The following is a 20,668-nucleotide window of genomic DNA, read 5'->3' as shown; positions in this document are numbered from 1 at the left end:
AATGCTAGACACCCCTTATATTATATAATTATATTATTTTTAAAAAATATATATATTAATAATACCTAGGGTATAATAAATTATATTAACTACTTTATTAATTACTAAAAAATTTTTAGTAAAAAAGTTATTAAAAATAATAGCCTAGCTTATATAAATAATATTAATTTTAAAAATAGCTATAGTTATAATTAATTTTAATATATATTTAATAAAGGCTTGCTAAATAATATATACCTTTAGGTATATTATTAACTTATTATTAAAAAAATAATTAATATTTTATAATTATTACGCGTGGTTAAGGCTATAATAAAGCTATTATATATTAATTAGGCTATTAAAATACCTAACTTAATAATTAAGGGTGTCTTGCCTAAGGTAGCATTAATTAAAATAAAAAAACCTGTTTTAAAAGAAGTGGGTTAAGCCCTTAAATTTTTAAGGGTTAAATTTATTCCCCCCTAGGTAATAATTTTACTAAAAATTATTATAATAATAAGCTAATTATATATATATAAAAAAATATAATTAATATTATTAATATTAATATAGCCTTTTAAAAATAAAGTATATAAACTTATTATAAATATTATAAGTAAAAGCTTTTTAATTTTAAGTTTTTTACTTAATTATAAAGCTATTAATAATAGCTATAAAGCTTATAAAAACTTTATATTTAATATATATTTAATACTTTTATTTATTAAATTAATTATAAAGGGCTTTTATAATTAGGCTAGGCTAAAAAATTAATATATTATTATTTTTAATAATAAAAAAAATAGGCTTGCTAGCGCCCTTTTTTTTATTTTTTTATAATATAAAGGTTAAAAAAAATAAAGGGTTTTATAACCGCGTAAAATTAGCTAAATTAATACTTATAAGTTAATTAAAAATACACGCCTTAGTTTTAGCTATTACACCGCGGGAAGTAGTAAAAAAAAAGTTAAAAATAAAATTAAAATAATAAAAATATATATTTATAAGACTTTTAAAGCGTTTAAAGCCCTTATTTAAAGGTACCCCTAGATTGCTAAGAGTTGTAAAAATGCGGTTTGTTGCCGTCATGCTGCGGTGCGTGTTCGGCCATCAATGGACTGACATCCCAAATCGTTCGTCCAGCTTCCCGCTAGTCTTGCTTCCCCTTTACTAACATATCACAGACCTTCCAGCTAGCGCTGCTATAACCTCATCTGACTTGCTTGCGTTTGGTATACTATGGCTCCTCGAGTTCCCATTCGCCTTCACCCATCCAAGCAAGATGGATATGGTATTCCGCGTCAAGTCAGTGTTGGCACCGATCGGTTTTTTCGCAACGATGATATGGGCGCTGGTACCTTTCTCCAATACCAATATTATTATCAATAAAGGCTGATGCTAGCGCAGGCCTCAAGTCACGGTGCCAACTTCTCGGGCCTGAGCACCGCAGAAGCCGCTACTGGATCAGCGCTCGGATGGTCCTTCATGAAGGCCATCAACACTATTGTCTCAAAACATGATCCCGCCTTTGGTGAATATCCCAGACCTCGCCCGCTATGCTAGGAAGCCGTCGGATACAATGCCCATGTTGGTCGGTCTCATGCTCAGCAAGCCGGTGGTGGTGACGCTTGGCATCCTTATATTATAGTTTGCAATTAAGGCTTTTTCTACTGTTATTTAGGCTCTAATTGGTCCGTGGTTCCCACTAGCACCGGGTGTTTTAGTTATTAATAGTAATTACTTACGCACCCTATTATTTCTGGCCTATATTAGCCCTTATATTATTAGGGTTTTAATTTCCTGCTATTTTTTTTATAAACTTATTATGCTAACTTTTTTTATATATTTTATAGCTTATATACCATGAATTTTATTAGTATAAATATTTATTTATATAATTATTATTTTAGGGGCGCCTAGTTTATATAAGTAAATAATAATAATTAAAAACCCTTTATATAAACTAGGCCTGTAGGTTTACTTATTTATATAATTTTTAAGTATAAGTAACCTTTTTTATATTATTTTTACTTATTTATTTTACTTATACTATTATATTTTACCCTAGGTGCCTGTACTTTACTAGTTTTTATTACCCTAGCTTTTACTAACTTATTTTTTATTAATTTTTATTAAAATTAGGTTATAATTACTTTTTTTATTTTTTATATACCTTTAATAACATGCCTGGGGACCTTTATATGCTATTAACCTAGTATTTATATTTATTTTTTATTACTTAGTTAATAACTTACTAAAAATATATTCTTATTAATAAGTTTCTTGTAAACTTTATAACTTGCTTTTACCCTTTTTTTTTTTATTTAATATAATTAGCTTTGCGGGTATTTCCATCCCTTTACTTTTTAGGATTATTATATATTTTTTATAAACTTTTTTTATTTATATCTTGCTTAGGTTAGGCTCTTGCACTAGTAATAGTTTTATTTTTAAATATTTAGTAATAAGTTTTATTATTTATTATTATATTACCTGGGATTTTATAAAGCTGCTTAATATTATAATACCTAAAATATTTAGTGTTAATAATAAAATTAATAATATTATTTTTTCCAGGCTAGGTAATATTATTAATATAGTTTTAAGTTACTTAGTTATTTACTTTTTTAGTTAAAGTAATGGTATATATTCTATGCTTTTAAAAATATTATTATTTTACCTAGTTTAATAAGTTTTAGCTATAAATCCTTAACCTTGCATGGTTATATTACTTTATACTAGGTTATTTTTTACCCGTGGTTATAATAATTTACTATAATAATTATATTTATTAGGTATTATTATATTTATTTCTATTAAGGTAAAGGTAAACATGCGTATTAATAATATTATAATTTAATTTAAAAAAAGGTATATAACACTGGTGTATTTACTAGTTTAATTTACTTATATTTACTTTATAATTCTTTTTTAATATTAGTTTTTATTATATATAAATATATATATTTTATTTAGTTAGTGTATATACTAAACATATTATATTTTTTTTATAATAAATTTTTAATCTTTTAATGCCGCTCCTTTTATTATTATTTAACTTTTTTTTTAGGTGTTTTACTTCTTATTTTGCTTTTTCTTGCCTTTTTTTTTCTTGTTGGTTTTATACTTTTTTATTATTTTAAATAAACCAGTTAGTAAAGTCCTTTTATAATTAATAAATATATAAAAGTTAAAGCTTTTTTTTAACCTTTTTAGTTTTATTTAGGTGCTAGTCTTAAACTAAATTAATAGTTTAATTATATTTCCTATTATTTAGGTGTAAATAATAGGTTGGGTCGTGGTTAATATACAAAATATTTTATAATAAATTATAAAAAAGTTTATAGGGCATATTATTATAAATAAGGTAATAAAAATATTTTTTTATATTAATAGTGTAATAAGTAAATATAGTTTTAGGGATTTAATAATATTATATAGCTTTTATATTAATATATTACATGTTATTTTCTTATTTTTAGTACTTTTATATATTATTTATTTATATATATATATATATTTTTATTTTTTAATTTAGGCTATCCAGTCCGGGTATTACTCTTTTAGTATTTTAGTTTTTATTTATTTTTTTTTAGTATAGCTTTATTTAATATTTACTTTATTTTAGGCTTTAATATTTATAAATTCTGGCTGTTTACCATGTTAATACTTTATTAAGTTTTTTATTTTTATTATATTTTTTTTAGTGTATTTTTATTACTAGTATTATAGGTTATTTTACTACTTTATTTTATACTTGTAAGACCTGCCTTATCCTAATTTTTAAATAGTAAAAGTATTATAATAGGTGTTCCTTAATTAATTATTAATTTTTTATTTAGGTGGCTAATAATACTCTTGTATGCTATTTTATTAGCATGCTTAATATATTATTTATTACTAATTAATTTTAGCCTTTATCCGCGTTAGTTTAAGTTTTAAACCTATTAATTTACAGGGCTTAGCCTGTGCCCCTAGTATTTATTTTACTTTTATATTTAGCTTTTTTATTATTAATTTTAAAGTTTAGTTTAGAGCTAGTCCTGTTATTATTTATTATTATTTTTTATACTAATTTTTTTTTTGTTTTTAATAATTAACTACACCCAGGTAATTAACTAATAAAGGGTAAATACTTTTATAAGGCATGGTATAATTACTAAATTATTATTAATTATACCTACTGCGCCCTGTGCTAAAAGCACAAGTATAATATAATATAATTTACATAAAAATATAAGGAGTGCAGGAAAAAGCTTAATTTAGCTAATTTACTTAAAAAATATAGGCTTTATTATTTTATTTTATTATTTATAATAGCATAGGCCCTAATTAATATACCTATAGTTATTACCTTTTTTTTTAAGTATGGCACCTAAATGCCCTTAGTTTTAGGTATTATATTTATTATTTACCTGTATTACAAGTTCCTATTTATAAAAAAAAAGGTTAATTAGTAATTAAATTTAATTACTAATTACTTAAATAATTATAACTTTTAGAAATACTATAAAGCTAGCGGGATAAATATTAATATTAACTTTAATTTCTACCTTAATCTAAGTTTTAATTTACTAATTTATTAAATTTTTAGTGGTTCCTATCCCAAGTACTATAATTTTAAGTATTATATTTATTTTATAAATAATACTATTACCTACACTAGTTTTTCTACTAAATATTATTCCTGTGTTACTATTAATAACTATTATTATATATTTTAAATATAAGATTTAATTTACTATTACATGGGCCCCCTTGGTAATTTTTTAAAAAAGTAATAAAATTATATTTATATAAATATATTAGCTTAATTTAATTAAGGCCCTTTACAGGCGTTTAGGCTATAATATATTTTTAAAGGTTATTAAGTATATCTTAAATTATATTACCTAATATATTTAACAGGTAAACCCCTGGCATAATATTTTTTTTTAAGCTAAAACTATACTTAAGTAAAATACTAATTTTAATTTCCTGCGCTTAACTTCCTACATGCATTTTATAATTAATAGTTAGCTAGGTAAGCGCTTTAACCTTTTTTTTAATTAGGTATATTTAAAATTAGGGTTTTTATTTTTAATAATAAATAGTAATTTAACCTAGCTATAGCCCTAAATAATATATTTTATAAAACTAGTATATAAAATTTTATTTTATTTTTTCGCGAGCCCCTAGACCTTTTTTAAAATTTTTTACTTATTAAATTATATTTAAAAATAAACCCTTATAATACTAGCTTTTTTATTATATTTTAAAATAATATAGCACCTTAAAGGTTTTTAACTATTATTAATTTAAATTACCCTTTATATTTACTACTTTATTACGTCCTGTTTTACGCGGAGGGCGGTATAGGTTATTATTATAATTAAAAAATTTATATATTAACCTAGGCTAGAAAGGTATAAAGTAACAGGCAGGTTATTATTATTATAGCTATTTTTTATTAATATTATATTTTTACTTATAAAAATAAATTTAATATTTTATATTAGGGTGCCATACTTTTTTAGTAATTTTTAGTTAATATTTAGCTTTATATAAAAAATACACGCCTGTAAATTATTTATAATATATAAAAAACTTATTATTTTACTTTTTATAGCACTGCCTCTCGCGCCTTAAATAATAAATATAATCTTATATAAGTTAAAAAGTAGATTATTTTAAGTACTAATTTTAAGGGTAGTAATTATTACATGCACAAGTCTTATTTTAATTTTATAATACTAGTTTTATAGTATAAAACCTTAATATTATTTATTACTTTTATAATTAATTTAAAGTGGGACAAAATTACCCAAGAGCTTATTTATAATAAAAATAGTGTTTTAATCTAAACTTAAAGTAATTAGCCTAATTTAGTATATTAAGTTTTTTATACCAAGAACTAAATAATGCTTTAAAAATTTAAGAATAATATATTTAGTTAGTATATTATATATTATTTTATTATTAAATTTTAAAAACAGGGTCTACCGCATTTCTATATTTTTTATTAGCTTAAATATAGGTTTTTAATATAAAAAAAGATTAATAATTTTATTTTAGCTAAAATTTTTAACCTAAATACCCTAGCCAAAGGTGACTTTAATTTAAAGGTACTGTATAATATTATTATATTAATTATAATTTATGGCCCTTGCAGCACACTAAATTTAAAAATATAGTATTATTTTAATAATAATAAAAAGCCTTAAAAGTATAGTAAGGGATTTTTTAAATCCTTTTATCTTAAAATAGTTTTTTATAAAGGCTAATACCCGGAGTATTAATAATATAATAATAGTGTTTATACTAATATTTTTAATTTTAATAATAAGTCTTGTACTATATTTATGGGTAATTAATAGGTAATACCTTATTTTTTATATCTTTTTTATTAATATTATATATATATTAATATAAAGGTGGTTTAGCATGTAACTATTATTAAATATATTTATAAGTACCTTTATAAAGGTTCCCCCAAGGCTTGTATCTAGTTTAATATTATTAATAAAATTACTTATTATATAAATAATTAGTATTTAAGTGCCTTTAAGGCTGCGTGGCACCTATTGGTATATTTAATTTACTTGTATTATTTACCTATAATATAGCTTAATATATATAATAAAAATTATAATAGGTTTGTTTTTAAAAATAATTAGTTAAAAAAATAAATTAAAACTAAGGGTAAGTTAGCAAAAACTTTACTATAGGCCTTTTTTAAGTATAACTAAGTAAACTTTATTAAAAAACCATGCTTATATTACAAGATACTAGAAAATTATATATAAAATATAAAGTATATTATTAAATGCTCTTATTTTACTATTTATTAATTATTTTAGGCTTTAGATATAGAAGGCCCGCTAGCGGGAATTTTAGGTTAGTTAAATGCTATATTTTAGTTTTTTTATAAGAAATAAATATTATTTTTAACTACTTTTATATATTATTTAAAGCCCTAAGAGTTTTTAGGATTTTTATATAGTTAATAAGCATGTTTATAACTTTTATAAAAACGCTTGTATTGCCCGTGGCGTGGTGTTTAAGAATAATAAATAGGATTTATACTTTTAAAATATTTATAGGCTGTAGGTTAGGATAGCTTTTTAGTATATATTTATTTTAGCCATGGTTTTTAGTAATTTAAAAAATATATTTAAAATTTAAGCTAAATATAAATCCTAGATTTATAAAAACCTTCCCGTGCATGTTAATTAATTAGGTTTTAATTATTTTTTAAAATAGATCCCTGCCCAGGTCACGTGTAACTATAGTTTATATATAATTTAAAACCTACTTTATAATAAAAATAAGACCTTGGTTAAGTTTTACCTTTTTAATTTAATTAATAATTAGGGACCCTAGCCTAAGAACCCTTTTATTACTATTAAATATATATATAATAAGTAGTAGCTAGCAAAAAATACTACTAATAAAAAGGCTTTATTAAATATTAATTAATAATTAGCTTATAACTAGATTTTAAATACTATATAAAACCAGGCAGACTTTACTAATTCTTACTTTTTTTTAAATAGTCCGGGCGGCACGGGCAAGACCTTTATTTATTAAATATTATGTTTTTAACTTTATTTTAAAAATTAAATTATGTTATGCATGGTTTTTACTAATATTATTACTTAACTTTTTCCTAGTGGGTAAACTACATATAAATACCTAAAAATCCTGGTTTTACTTAGCTTATTAAAAATAGTTAATATTAATACTAAGACTTATTTAACTAAACTGCTTTAGTATATAAATTTAATTATTTAAAATAAAATACTTATAATATTAAATAAGATTTTTAACGCGGTGGAAACCATGTTATAAAATATTTATTAAAATACCTGCCCCTTTAAAGGTATTTTAATTATATTTAATAATAATTTTTAGTAAATCCTCCTGGTTATTCCCATGAAAGGCATAAAAAAAATTATTAAGGTTATTATATATAATATAAATATTTAATTAAATATTAAGGTGCTCCGCCTTTAGTAAAATATATATTTTTAATATACTAATTTAAAAAATATTTAATTTAAAAATTAATTATAAATTTTATGTAAGGATCCCATGCTTAAGGGTTAGATTTAAATTCCTGCCTTTATTAATACTTAATTTAACTTATTAAGCCTAGTAAATTAGGTTTATCCATAATTAGCTATAATATATAAAAACCTAAAATACTTTTAAGGCTAAGTTATTTTAACTATTTTAAATTTAATTATACGCGAGTTAAATAATATCTTACTAAATTAAATCCCACGCGATAATTTAGTGTTTTAAGTAAAAAATAAATATAATATTTTTAACCTAAACTAAGAATTTATAACCCTTAAGCTTATATAAAGCCTAAATTTAGCTATTTTACTTTTTTTTATTTTTTAACTTAAAATTAGGGCTTTTTTAATATTATTTAATAATTTAGCCCCTAAAAACAGCCTATATAATAGTACTTAAATAACTTTACTTTATATATTTACTTAATATCTTAAAGTGCGCCTTAATAATAGCTAGTTTAATAGTAAAAAATAGCTAATTTATTAGGCTAAACTTCCTAGTAAAAAAAATAATTTTACTTATTATATTTACTATTTTTAATTTCTAGTGTGCCTTGCTTTTGCTATAATAATTAATAAGTTTTAAGGTTAATTATTAAATTATATTAATATAGATTTTTAAAAGCTTATTTTTTCCCATAACTAATTATATATTACACTTTCCCGCGCAACTAATATAAAATAGCTTTTTATTTTTTTTTAAATTTAAAAATAAAAAGCGTGTTATTAAAAATATTATTTATAATAAGGTGCTAGATTATATAAATCTTGCTAGTGCCCTTAAGTAGGTAGTTTATTTTTTATTTTATATTTATTTTTAAGTTTTATTTTTTCTTAATTTATTTAATTTTTAATTACCATGTTTTTTTAAAATTAATCCCATGTTTTATTTTTTACCTTTTTTATTATTACTAGTAATACTTCCTAGGGCCTGAATAATAAGGAAATTTTAATTTTTATTACAGCCTTTATAAGCTTCCAGGATAATTTTTTTAGTTTAAAATAAAATAAAAATAATAAGATTTTTTTAATTATTTAATGGTATAATTTATATAAGTAACTATATATAAATAACTAGTTTTTTTAAGTTAAGGGCACTTTCTTGGTTGTGCCAGGCCCTTAAGGACTAATTATAATTATAAATATAAATTATATTTATTACTAGGATAGTAACCTATTATTTAAGATTTATAATAATAGTAGTATTAATATTTGTAACCCCTTTTTTACCCTTACTAGTAATATAATTATTATTTATAAAAATAATTATAGTTAATATTAAATTTTTATAATTTAGGTGCGGAGTTACCATGGCCGGGAAAAGCCTAAATTTATAAAATTTTTTATTTACTATATACTACGCCTTATTATTTAGTAAAAAAAATTATAATTCTAGGTATTAATTATTAATACATGGTATTTAGTTATATAATTAACTAGCTATTTATTTATAGCTAAAAATTAATTATTATTTATATTATAGCTTTAACTTACCTTTTTAATAATAAGTAAACTACGCCTTAACCTATGCTTTTTACTACTAGGCTAGGCACCTTTTTTTTTATAGTAACTTCCTGGTATATTTAATACTAATTTTATTTATTTTTATTAATATATATTTTATATATATATAAAAAAAAATATATTAAGGCGTCCATGGTCCCGGGAACTTTTATTAAGTTTACTAAGCTTAAAAATAATACTAATACCACCTTCTCCCGCTAGCCTAAATTTTTAAAAACTATATTCTAGTTTACTTCCTCCCTTTTTATTAGGGCCACTAGTTTAATAGTTAAGATTAAATTTCTTATTACTAATAATATAGCAAAAAATTAAATTAACTATAAGCTTTTTTAATTTATGTTTTTAAAGCCTTTTTCTTCCTTTAAATAAAAAGTAATCTTAAAGAATAAGAACGCAAGTTTTAAAAAGTATAAGTAAAAAAACATAAAATCTTATAAAAAAAAGTAAAAAAAATAAATACCCTTTTTATAATTTTAATACTTATACTTCTTTATTTTTTTTTAGTTCTCCGGGGGAGCCTTAATAAGGTGCCTGCTTTATATATAATTATTTTTTTAGGTATTATTAACCTTTTAATAGCAAGCACTTTTACTAGGCTATTTAAAAAAAAGGGGAAGGCCCTAAAGTAATTATATACTTAGTTAGGTAATAATGTTTTCTTGCTAGTAATATATTTATAATTTTTTTATATATATTATTAGCTTTAAAATATTAATTTAGGTAGTAGTTTTTTTTATTAATGCTATATTAGTATTTTTTTATATTAATATAATACTTTTAAGTGCGCACTGCCTTAGGGTTTTAATATTAATAAATACTTTATACTTTTATTACTTTTTTACTTGGTTTAACACCGGGCTTTTTTTATTTTAATAATTTTAATTATTTTAATAACTAGTACCCTAATGTTTATTAAATACCTGTCTTTTTTTTATTTTAATACTTATATAATTAAGCTAATGTAAGGTTAATTTTATTTATTTATTAAGGGATATTTACTATTTTTTGCCCTTTAAATTTACCTATTAAGTTTGCCCTTTAAGTTTGCCCACTAAGTTTACCCTTTAAGTTTGCCTATTAAGTTTGCCCTTTGCCCCCCTTTAAGCCCTTGGGTATACTAGTAACTTAATAAAAAACCCGCTAATTAAAAAAATTAAAAACACTTGTAGTAACGCAGAGTGTGGTAAAAAATTAAATATTTAAATTTAGGTTTATTAGCTGTTTTTAGTTTATTAGTAATTTTTAGTTTATTAAAGTCCTTGGTTTATTAAAGTTCTTGGGTTTATAGTTTATATTTAGCACTAAAAAAAATAATAAGCATTTAAATTTATTAAGTTTAAATTTATTAATTATTTATTATACTTAAATAAACCAACCAGTTTAATTTAATTAAACTAGTATAATATATTTTAATAGGGCTAATTAGTTTCTTATATAGCAAGGCCACCCTAAACCTTGCTGGCTAAAAAAATAAAATATCCCTAAGTATTAGCGCTTTAGCTTATTTCCAGGTATTAGTATATTAGTATTATTAGCTACTATTAATAACGTGCCTTTACACTTATAAAATATTATTAGTTATTATTTTTTTAGCTAACCCTAGGTATAGTAGCTACCTAAAAATTATTACTTACTATTACTTTATATTATTAAAATATATTATTTATGCCTTTACCACCACGTGAGGGGGGTATATAAAATATAGCTTAAAATATTTATAAAACTTTTTATTATTTATTATACTTTTATATAAAATAAATAATATATTACTTTTTAAAGTTTAGGTTAAAATAAAATTACTTATTTAGCCTTATAATACCCTTTAGGTTAAATTCCTGTAGCTTATAACTACCTAAAACAAGTATTTAAATATAATATATATTTTTTATAAGCTAGAAATCTTTACTATAGTAACTTTAGTTAATTAGTATATAACTAATAATAAAGTATTATTATTTTAATAACCTTTTTTAGCTTAGCCCGAAGCTAACTTTTAATACTTAAAGGTATAATACTTAAAGGCACGCCTAAAGGCGTAATACTTAAAAAAAAGCTTTAATATAATAAGTTTAAAAGGTTTAGGGCTTTAAAGCCTTATTCTAGTAACTTAAAGGTTATTAAATAAAAAGTATATTTTTAGTTAGGTATAATACTAGTATTTATTAAATTAGCATGTTTATTAAAAATAAGCCCCTGGCTAAAAAAATTTAACCTATTATTTTTTTTTATAACGCGCTAAAATAGTATATATTTATTATTTTAGTAAACATGGCTTTTAAACTTTAATACCTTAGTATTTTTATATATATTATTAAATAGGGGTAGTAAGCTTTTTTTAACTTAATTTTAATAACCTAGCTTACCTTAATACTATAGCTAAAAATATTAAAGCTAAATTATATAAGTAATTTTAAAGCTAGCTAGCTATTCTAGTACTATTATTAATTATTAATATATTATAAATTTTAGTTAATATATTTTTTAGGGTAAATAACCTTATAAACCCTAAGTACCTTATACCTTAAAATATTAGTATAAAGGTATGGTACTAAAGCATAATAAATTTAATAAACTTATTAATATAATATATATAAGAGCCATGCCCTAAAAGACAGCTACTTTTAAAAATATTATATTATTTTTTTATTTTAAAAAAAACTTTATATTTTAGGTTTACCCTATAATAATAAGTTATTTACCTTACTAAAAGTTAACTTTAATAATTAAAGCCTATAAGCTTGTATAATAGTTAATTAAATATAAAAAAAGGTAAAACACTTTCCCGGACGCACTAGTACTTAATATTTTAAGTATAAATTTTACTAGCCTATAAATAATAGGCACTAAAAGTAGGTATTATAGGTGGGGTTTATAAGATAGTTCTTATTAGCTATTAAATTTATTTATTATTATATTTAATAAGGGCCCTACTTTATTAACACTGTTTATAAATAATTATTTCCTAAATATCTTTATTATTAAAAAGCTTAAGATTAAATATTTAAGTTAGGGCTTTAGGAACCACCTTAAATACTTTTATTATTAAAATACTTAGGGCTAAATATTTTAGTTAAAACTTTAGGAACCACCCTTAATACTAGTAAATATATTATTAATATTATAAGTAATTAAAAACCTTTTTAAGCCCCTAGGTATACCAAGGACTTAGTAAGACTTTTTATTTAATATAAGTATTTATTTCTTGCTTAATTAATTTATAAATAATTTTTAATCCCCCTTTAATCCCTAGTATACCTTTAATTTTTAATAACTTTTTAATTTTTTAAAAATTAATTAGCTATAAAACCATATAAAATAAAAAAAATATAGCCTATAAAATAAGGCTAGAGGGCTATAAGCAAGTAAATTAAGTAAGTAAATTAAGTAGGTAACTAAATATAAGCTATTAATATTTTATAATAAAGTTTTATAATAAAGGGCTTACTTACTAAAAGGTAACTATTTATAACCTTTAGTTAAAAGCCTTGCTTTTTTTATAATAAGTACTACCTTAATTACTATTATTAAAAAATAATGCTTTAAATAAATTATGCAGCCTAGTTTTAATTAATATTTAATATTTAGCTTAAAGCTAGCCCTTAAGTTTATATTACTATTAAATAAATATTTTTAGCCCAGGGGCTAGCCCCCTAAAGTCCTATAATAAATTAGTACTTTTTATAAATATACCTAGCCTATTACTTTTTTTACATGCTAAAAAGGCCTTTGCACGGGCGCGTAAATTTATTATAATTTATAAAAAAATAAGCAGGTAAACTAAGCAGGTAAATTTTAAAATTATAATTTTATATAGTTATTGCTTTTTTAATAATATATTTAAAAAATAAAGTATAAATAAGTACCGCCCGTGGCACCCCGGGTTATAAATAGCCTTTTTAATATTATATTTTATACTTAGTTAGCCTGCTTAAGCAGGTTTAAACCCTAGTAATTATAACTTAATTAAATCTTATAATTATTCCCCTATGTTATAGTATATTAAAATATTTAAATTATACCTAGTATAATATTATATAAATAAACCCTAAAATTTAATATTCCTCACGGAAATAGCTATACCCCTAAATTATTTTATAATCCCCTTTAATATTATAAAAAGCTAGCTATAATATTAATAGGAATTAAGCTTGCTTACTATTTAATAATTTATTAATATTAAATTACTAAAAAAAATAATTTACTAGCTCCGACCGCGGCGCTGCGCGCCGCGGCCTATGCTAGTGGTTATTACGGCTGCTGGGTACAAACAGTTTGGCGAGGTACGCAGACACCCCGGATTTGTTAAAATATGGTCAGTAATGTTTGGTAGGCGTACTGGAACCTCTGGGACTTCTACTCCAGTATTCTTGACAACTATTGGAGCCCTGGGGCGCGAACGCTTGTCTTCCTTGCTGCTGGAATCCAAGCATTCGCGACTTTCGTCACAAACCTGACAAGTAATTCTATTCCAGTGGGTTGTGACTTAGCGGGCCTATTTCCGCGGTATTTCACCATCGTTCGCGGCTAGGTCGTCTGCTTCCTACTGGCATGGGTGTGTGGTATGTTAAAAATTCATCACCATCACAAAAACCTGCCCGTTCCAACTGACCCGTTCGATTGTAGTTCCATGGAAGCTCACCTACTCAGCAACCTCCTTCATCACCTTTCTGGGTTCCTATCTCTGCTTCATCTGCCCGATTGTGGCAATCATGGTGTACGAATCTTTGTTGCCAGCCCCTACACTCCATCTTCTCCAGGGTCGACTACTTCCTTATCCGCAAAGGCAACATCCACATCCCCTCCCTCTACGCAACTGAATCCGGCAAGCCATACTACTACACCCACGGCTTCAACCTGCGGGCCTTCATCTCCTGGGCAGCCGCCATTGCGCTCGTAATCCCCGGCGTATCTGGCGCATTGAGCCCCGGCTCCATAGGAACTGCCGCCGTCCGGATTTATGACCTAGGCTTTCTGCTATCGACTAGTATGGCGGCACTGCTATATTATACTGCCTGTCGGATATGGCCAGTGCAGATTTACCCAGCAGAGCACGTGGATGCTGATAAGAGTTGGGAGGCCATGCGCTTTACAGAGGGGTTCTTTGGGGATGAGGATGTTGTTCTGGCGTACTTGGTTCAGACGACGCTTTTGGAGGAGAGGACTGTTTCTGCTGGGAAGTCGGACTGATGCTGTCTTAAGTGGTCAAAGCCTGTCGTAACCCTTCCGTGCTCTGAACAGCTAACAGGCTAATCGGCCGTATGTGGGGGGGATTGATATGGTGTAGACAGGCAAACAAATGGATACGTCATATTAAGAAATTCCAAGGTGTGTACACTCGAGGGAGCGCAAAACCTTAGCATATCCCAGCTGCCTAACGGAGATGCTCGCCTCGGGTGCTTCATCAAGGCAAACTATTCCCCGGGCGAAGAGCCCACTTCGCCGCAGCATCAGCAACGGGATTCAACTCGCGCGGGACAAGCCAAAACCAGACTCCAACACCATTCTCTTCAACACGCTCAACCAGGCCCTCTAGCTCCTTCCACAGCTTAATATTCGCCACCGCCTTGCCCTGTGCATTCCGCCAGCCGTTCCTCTTCCACTTGGCCAGATACTCCGTCACCCCCTGAACCACATACGCCGAGTCCGACTTGAGCGTCACGGTATAAAGTTTGCCATCGGGCTTCTGCTCCTCAGGCAGCCCCGCGACAATGCGCAGCGCTTCAATGGCACCTGCCAACTCCGCAACCTGGCTCGTCTGCCGCTGATCCGCTCCCACCAGGCGCGCCGTGTTGAGCTCATTCCCCTTCCCGAAATACGCGGCGAACGCGGCGCGCGCAGTCCCCTGCGTGCTTCCATTGTTCTGGCAGGCGCCGTCAATGGCGATCACGATGCAGGACGTGTGCGCCGGGTGTCTTTTGCAATGGGGGCACTTCTCCGGGGACCCCGGACAGGCTAGGAACACCCAGCCTTCTCTCGCGCTCTCGATATCTAGCGGGTTGGTGTGGAAGGGGGGCGGGTAGTGTTCTTGCAGGAGGAAGCGGCGCGGCGGTATGTCTGTTGCTGTTGTTGGTTGGTTGGTGAGCGCCATTAGGGATAGGAGCGTTGTGAGTTCCCTTGACGGGGTGTAGGCTTCGTGCGCCGTGGAGGTGTGATCGGCGTGGCTGTAGTCTCCGTTGAATTTCTCCTATAGTCGTTTGTTAGGCTGGAGGTGTTTTTGAAAGGCTTGTGTTTCGGGGAAGTAGATGGACTTACCATGACCTTTAGCTCGCAATGCGGCATTCTTCTCTTCGCTAGATGGTGGTAGGGGCTGATATTTTCGGAGAGTTTGCTGAGTCGCGACCAGTAGGAGATAGGTGGATTGTGAGCTGGAGGGTTCGCGAAGGTTCATGACCCAGGTTGCTGCAAAGAACAGGTCAGAGGCGCAAACGAAGAGAACCTATTAAGCTAGTAACGTGGTTAGGTAGGGAGAGGAGTCCGATGCTGACAGGTTGTCCTTTCCACCGAAAACTGGGCTGCGAATGTGACTTCCTGAGATATTTCATTTCCCAGGAACCCAAAATTCTGAGCACCAGCGAGGCAGATATGTAGGATCCCGCGGTGCAATGCCGCGAGAGACCGAAGATAAGGAATTTGAGGGAGGCCTCGCGTTGATGGTGATGTTCTTTAATCTTTGTGGATATCTGAGAGAATCTAGTTAGATAGGGCGGTGGTCTTGTCAGGATTCACTTGGAAGCGAGGGCTCGAGATGGCGCCTGCATGGTGTATGCCGGCGTGAGTATGGCCTTGAGTGCCAATCCCTCTTTTCCCACTCTCGATGTATCTCAAGGAGTAAGCGAATGTCTCCGGAGCAGAACAAGGACCAAAGTGCCTGAATAAGACGTATACCGCAGGGACTCTTCCTTCCGCAAGTGCAGACCATTAACGGAAGAGCCATTTTAAAAGCCAATCAACGGTATAATCCTCGCCCGTCCCCCGCGCCACTCCACTCCAGCGAAACGACACGTTGTCCGCGGCGACAACGCCCAGTTGGCAGCAGCATCAGCAATACGGTTCATCTCGCGCGGGACATGCCAAAAGAAAATCTCGAAACCCTGGTCCTCGGCCTCGCACACTACCTCCTCCAGCTCCTCCCATTTCTCCCTGTTGGCAACGCGCTTCCCGCTTGAGTTCCTCCACCCGTTCGCCTTCCATTTGGGCAGGTGTTCTGTCAACCCGCGAACCACATACGAGGAGTCCGACTTGATGATAACGGTACGAGGCCTCCCACACAACCAGATTTCATCCGAGTCATCATCCGAGTCAAAGTCCTCTTCAATACCAGAGACCGTGCTCACAGCCCAAATAGCAGCTTCCATCTCGGCGATTTGGCTTGTTTGCCCAGGGTAGATGCCCTTGTCGTCTACCACATTATTGTGGTTCCAGGGCCCAACGTAGACGGCTAAAGAGGAGACGGCGTCTTCCTGCCCGTTGCCGATACACGCACCGTCGACGGCTACAACAATTGTGTCCAGATGTGAGCTGTGCCTTTTGTAGTTGCGGCATTTTGTGCGCCCTGGACACGCGACGAAGACCCAGTGGCCTATCTCGCGCTCGATATCCGATGCCTTGAAGGGAGAGGGGTAAATATCTTCAGGGATGAACCGTCGGCTCGGTGTTTTGGGGCAGGGATTGCTTTTGGGATTGCGCTTTGCTTCCATTGCCGTTAGCGAGATGACTGGCCGAGCTGTAACTAACTCGGCGTTGTCCACCTGGGAATAACCTTCCAGTTTACACTTCTTTGCGGATGCGTACACGCCAGGTAAGCGAGCCGTTATGACCCCGGAGGCGTTCACACGAGGCTGGTCTTTTTCCTTGATTCGGTTTGCAGACGCAGACGCCGTACCCAGACGAGCCGTTACGAAATCCGAGCCGTCCTTTCGAAGATGACTTCCCTCTTCCCGTGGCTTTTCTGATACGCGCATACCCCCGATTGGGATGAACGCGCGGGGTGTTTTTGCGGAAGGTTGCCGCTGGAGCCAGCGGGATGGGGCGGAGGGGGCATTGTTGTGTGAGCCGTAGATCTTAGCCTTTCAAATACACAAATCGATGGACAGGGTATCGTGAGATGGATGTTAGGATCACAGGAAGAGCATGGTAAGGAGGACACTTTGGGGGGCGGGCCTGTCTGGATAGAATCAAACTCTGTCCCGGGAGGCACGTGACTGCTGTTCTCCTCGACCAGGACAATCCTAACCCAGGGTCTCTCCTAAACCTCCACCAGGACAACTTCAATCACCCATAAATAATCAAAGTCTGCGGATTGAACTTTTCGTCATGAATTCTGAATTTTCCGTGACAATATGAGTAACCTCCTCCGTTCTCACCCCCAAGCTTGAACAACACCCAAGATCGAGGGCGAAGGAACAAACTGCGGGTTTGAAGTATACCTAGGTATCGTACCGCGGAAAGAAATAATGCAACAGACAACAGAGAGAAGAGAGAGAACAATCAACAAGCCCTGCTGGGGTATGAGATCGAAACCATGAGATCAACTCGAACTCAGACAGAAAATGGAAAAACTTTTTGAAACCTCATATTTGATCAACCATCGCATCCATACAACATGCACACAGATTCTCCCCAGACGAACATCACTCCGGCTGAGCGAGCTTGGCTAAGATTTCAGCCTGCTGGTTCATCTCCTTCGGCACAAGCCAGAACCTAACCGTGACACCCCCAGCCTCAAGAAACTCGATCTGTTGTTCCAGGCGTTTCCAGTGATCAATGTTCGCAACCGGTGACCCTTTGGCAGTCTTCCATCCCTTCTCCTTCCAGCCACGGAGGTGCTCGGTCAGTCCATCCACAACGTAGGAGGAGTGGGACTTAATAGTGACAGTACGCAGCACGTCACGCAAGGGGCTGGTCATCTTCACCGCAACTGCCATCCGCATGGCGTTGAGGCAGCCCGCGAGCTCGGCAACCTGCAAGGTGTGGCGGTCCCCACGCAAAGTAACACTCTTGTTGATCGGGTTTTCCCGTCCAAGGTAGACACCGTAGGATGCAATAGCCTCGCCCTTCCCATTGTTCGAACAAGCTCCGTCGAAAGCGATGACAATTTCCCCCGGATGATGCTCGTGGTTGTTACAGTGGGCACACTTGCGGATTGACGCTGGACACGCGAGGTGCACGAATTGTCCCTCGGGGCACTCAATGTCCTCATCTGTGAAGTTGATCGGGTAGTGTTCGTGAACGAGGAATCGGTGGTTGGCCATGGCTTGGGTGCGGTTTGGCGGGGAGGGGGTCGATCGGCCGGGGGTAGAGTGGTCATAATGGGACGTGGCACCATGGCCTCTGAGGGCTGGGTTGAATCTGCGGGGGTGGAATCTGCCGCCCTGTTAAGCTCATCAAGTTAGTTTGGGGTCTGCTCAAAGGGAAGCGAGATCTGTCTTACCGCAGAGCTAGAATGGATGAATCCGAAGTGACCCGCCACCATTTTGATTGTCGAGGAAGGCAGTAACAGCGGGGGCGAAAGAAGGACGGAATTGTGTAATGAGATGAAGGAACTGGTCTTTGCTGGAACGCGTGAGGTGTTATGAGGTGTTTTGAAGAATCAAGGGACGAGCAGGACCGAAGGGAGTGCTGTGAAATGATAGAATTGCTGAAGGAAGTCAAGCAAGAGGTCTCAGTCACTCATGGAGCCATCATTCGATGGATGCGGCCAGGGAAACAATGGAGGTAGAGGAGAGGGCGAAGAGAAGGGAAGAGCGAGAGGAATTGAGGCGGTTGTGTTGCTTCCTCGTCTGCGGAGGTCACGGCGCAGGAGTGGCCGACTAGCCATGACGACTTTCGGAGCACTTCTCTTCCCAGACACACAACACTTTGATCCCTACTACGGGAAATCAATAGAACGGCCGGCTGTTTAGTACTTGGAACGAGAAGAACTACTCTCCATATACAAGGATCTGACAGCAATGGATCGAGAAACCGGGAAGTCATCAAGCTCAATACTCGCTGAGCCTTGCTCAGAAAACCACATCTGGCCGCCACAACCATCGAAATAATGCGTATTCAAGATAGTCCATTCCTGCATTCTGGAGCTGAAACGAGATACATTCGTGCACAGAACAAAGCGATATCCAAGGACTTAGTCGCCGGGGACTGGACCAAACAAGGCATCAATTGCTGTGGGCACGTCAGATTTCAAGCGCATCTTGGCTAGATTATCAGCCTCTTGGTTCATCTTCCGCGGCACCAGCCAGAACTCGACCTTCAAGTCTTGCTCCAGCTGCTCGATCATCCACTCGATCAGTTTGAAGTGGCCCGCGTTGGCCACCGGCAATCCTCTGCAGTTCTTGAACCCATTCTTCTTCCACTTCGGCAGCCACTCCGTAACCCCTCTTACGACATACTCGGAGTCCGACTTGAGGACAACCCGTCGCAAAGGATGCACAACCGATAAGTAAGCCTCTATGAAGCCTGCCCGTGTCAAGGCATCCTCGCAAGCCTCCAATTCAGCCACCTCGCTGGTATGTTTATCAAGGGAGTTGAGGGTACACGAGATGTTTAGTCGATTTCTGGGCCCAATATAAACACCAATTGACGAGAGCGCATTCGGCTTCCCGTTATTGGAGCAGGCGCCGTCGAACGCGATGACGATATCACTCGTATGGGCTTCACTGCCGCAGCAAGGACATCCAGCGTCGTCGCCTCGACAGGCCAGCATTATACATGGACCAAAGGGCACTTGGACGCTCTCTAAGCTCTCTCTCTTTGGATATTCGACCTCCGGATGGAATCGTCGGTTCGGCGGCGCCTTGGCTTCTGCAGGCTGTGGTTTCGCTGTCAAGGACGATTGGCGAGCTGGATGGCTAGAGACGGCCTTGTGCGACAATAAGTTGTCATCTTCATCGTCTGAGCTGAGGTGCTTGGACTTGGAGACGGTCTGGACCTGAATCGTGATTCGTGACGGGTTGATCGTGTTAGCATAGTGGGCCGTGGCTATGGAGCCGGGGAACGCATGCGGACCACGTACCTGGAGCTCGGCCTGGGCCTGGGCCAGCTTTCTTCTCTTGTTTGCTCGCGGCATGTTGGCAATCGTGTAATGGTTGAGTTGTCGATTGATA

The 20,668-nt window shown here is 32.2% G+C and overlaps 6 protein-coding genes across 6 annotated transcripts; 2 read left to right on the top strand and 4 right to left on the bottom strand.

Annotated features, from left to right (window-relative positions):
• Positions 1-1,221: 1,221 nt before the first annotated feature.
• Positions 1,222-1,545, top strand: DSM5745_02714 (uncharacterized protein; the record flags this gene model as incomplete). Its single annotated transcript, XM_026744730.1, has 2 exons — positions 1,222-1,287; positions 1,390-1,545. 2 exons carry the CDS (start codon positions 1,222-1,224, stop codon positions 1,543-1,545), a joined length of 222 nt encoding a protein of 73 aa, XP_026605596.1.
• A 12,256-nt stretch (positions 1,546-13,801) lies between these two features.
• Positions 13,802-14,753, top strand: DSM5745_02713 (uncharacterized protein; the record flags this gene model as incomplete). Its single annotated transcript, XM_026744729.1, has 5 exons — positions 13,802-13,846; positions 13,897-14,037; positions 14,095-14,125; positions 14,190-14,280; positions 14,324-14,753. The coding sequence occupies 5 exons, from the start codon at positions 13,802-13,804 to the stop codon at positions 14,751-14,753; spliced, it is 738 nt and encodes a 245-aa protein (XP_026605595.1).
• Positions 14,754-14,967: 214 nt separating this feature from the next.
• Positions 14,968-15,845, bottom strand: DSM5745_02712 (uncharacterized protein; the record flags this gene model as incomplete). The annotated part of the gene is made up of 2 exons (XM_026744728.1): positions 14,968-15,750; positions 15,819-15,845. The coding sequence occupies 2 exons, from the start codon at positions 15,843-15,845 to the stop codon at positions 14,968-14,970; spliced, it is 810 nt and encodes a 269-aa protein (XP_026605594.1).
• Positions 15,846-16,501: 656 nt separating this feature from the next.
• On the bottom strand, positions 16,502-17,607 carry DSM5745_02711 (uncharacterized protein; the record flags this gene model as incomplete). The annotated part of the gene is made up of 2 exons (XM_026744727.1): positions 16,502-17,479; positions 17,530-17,607. The coding sequence occupies 2 exons, from the start codon at positions 17,605-17,607 to the stop codon at positions 16,502-16,504; spliced, it is 1,056 nt and encodes a 351-aa protein (XP_026605593.1).
• Positions 17,608-18,196: 589 nt separating this feature from the next.
• On the bottom strand, positions 18,197-19,038 carry DSM5745_02710 (uncharacterized protein; the record flags this gene model as incomplete). The annotated part of the gene is made up of 2 exons (XM_026744726.1): positions 18,197-18,937; positions 18,997-19,038. 2 exons carry the CDS (start codon positions 19,036-19,038, stop codon positions 18,197-18,199), a joined length of 783 nt encoding a protein of 260 aa, XP_026605592.1.
• A 651-nt stretch (positions 19,039-19,689) lies between these two features.
• On the bottom strand, positions 19,690-20,631 carry DSM5745_02709 (uncharacterized protein; the record flags this gene model as incomplete). The annotated part of the gene is made up of 1 exon (XM_026744725.1): positions 19,690-20,631. One exon carries the CDS (start codon positions 20,629-20,631, stop codon positions 19,690-19,692), a length of 942 nt encoding a protein of 313 aa, XP_026605591.1.
• Between the last annotated feature and the right edge of the window lie 37 nt (positions 20,632-20,668).

The sequence above is a fragment of the Aspergillus mulundensis genome (genome assembly GCF_003369625.1).
Source record: "Aspergillus mulundensis strain DSM 5745 chromosome Unknown scaffold_2, whole genome shotgun sequence".
NCBI lineage: Eukaryota > Fungi > Ascomycota > Eurotiomycetes > Eurotiales > Aspergillaceae > Aspergillus > Aspergillus mulundensis.
This window is presented reverse-complemented; position numbering and strand designations above follow the sequence as displayed.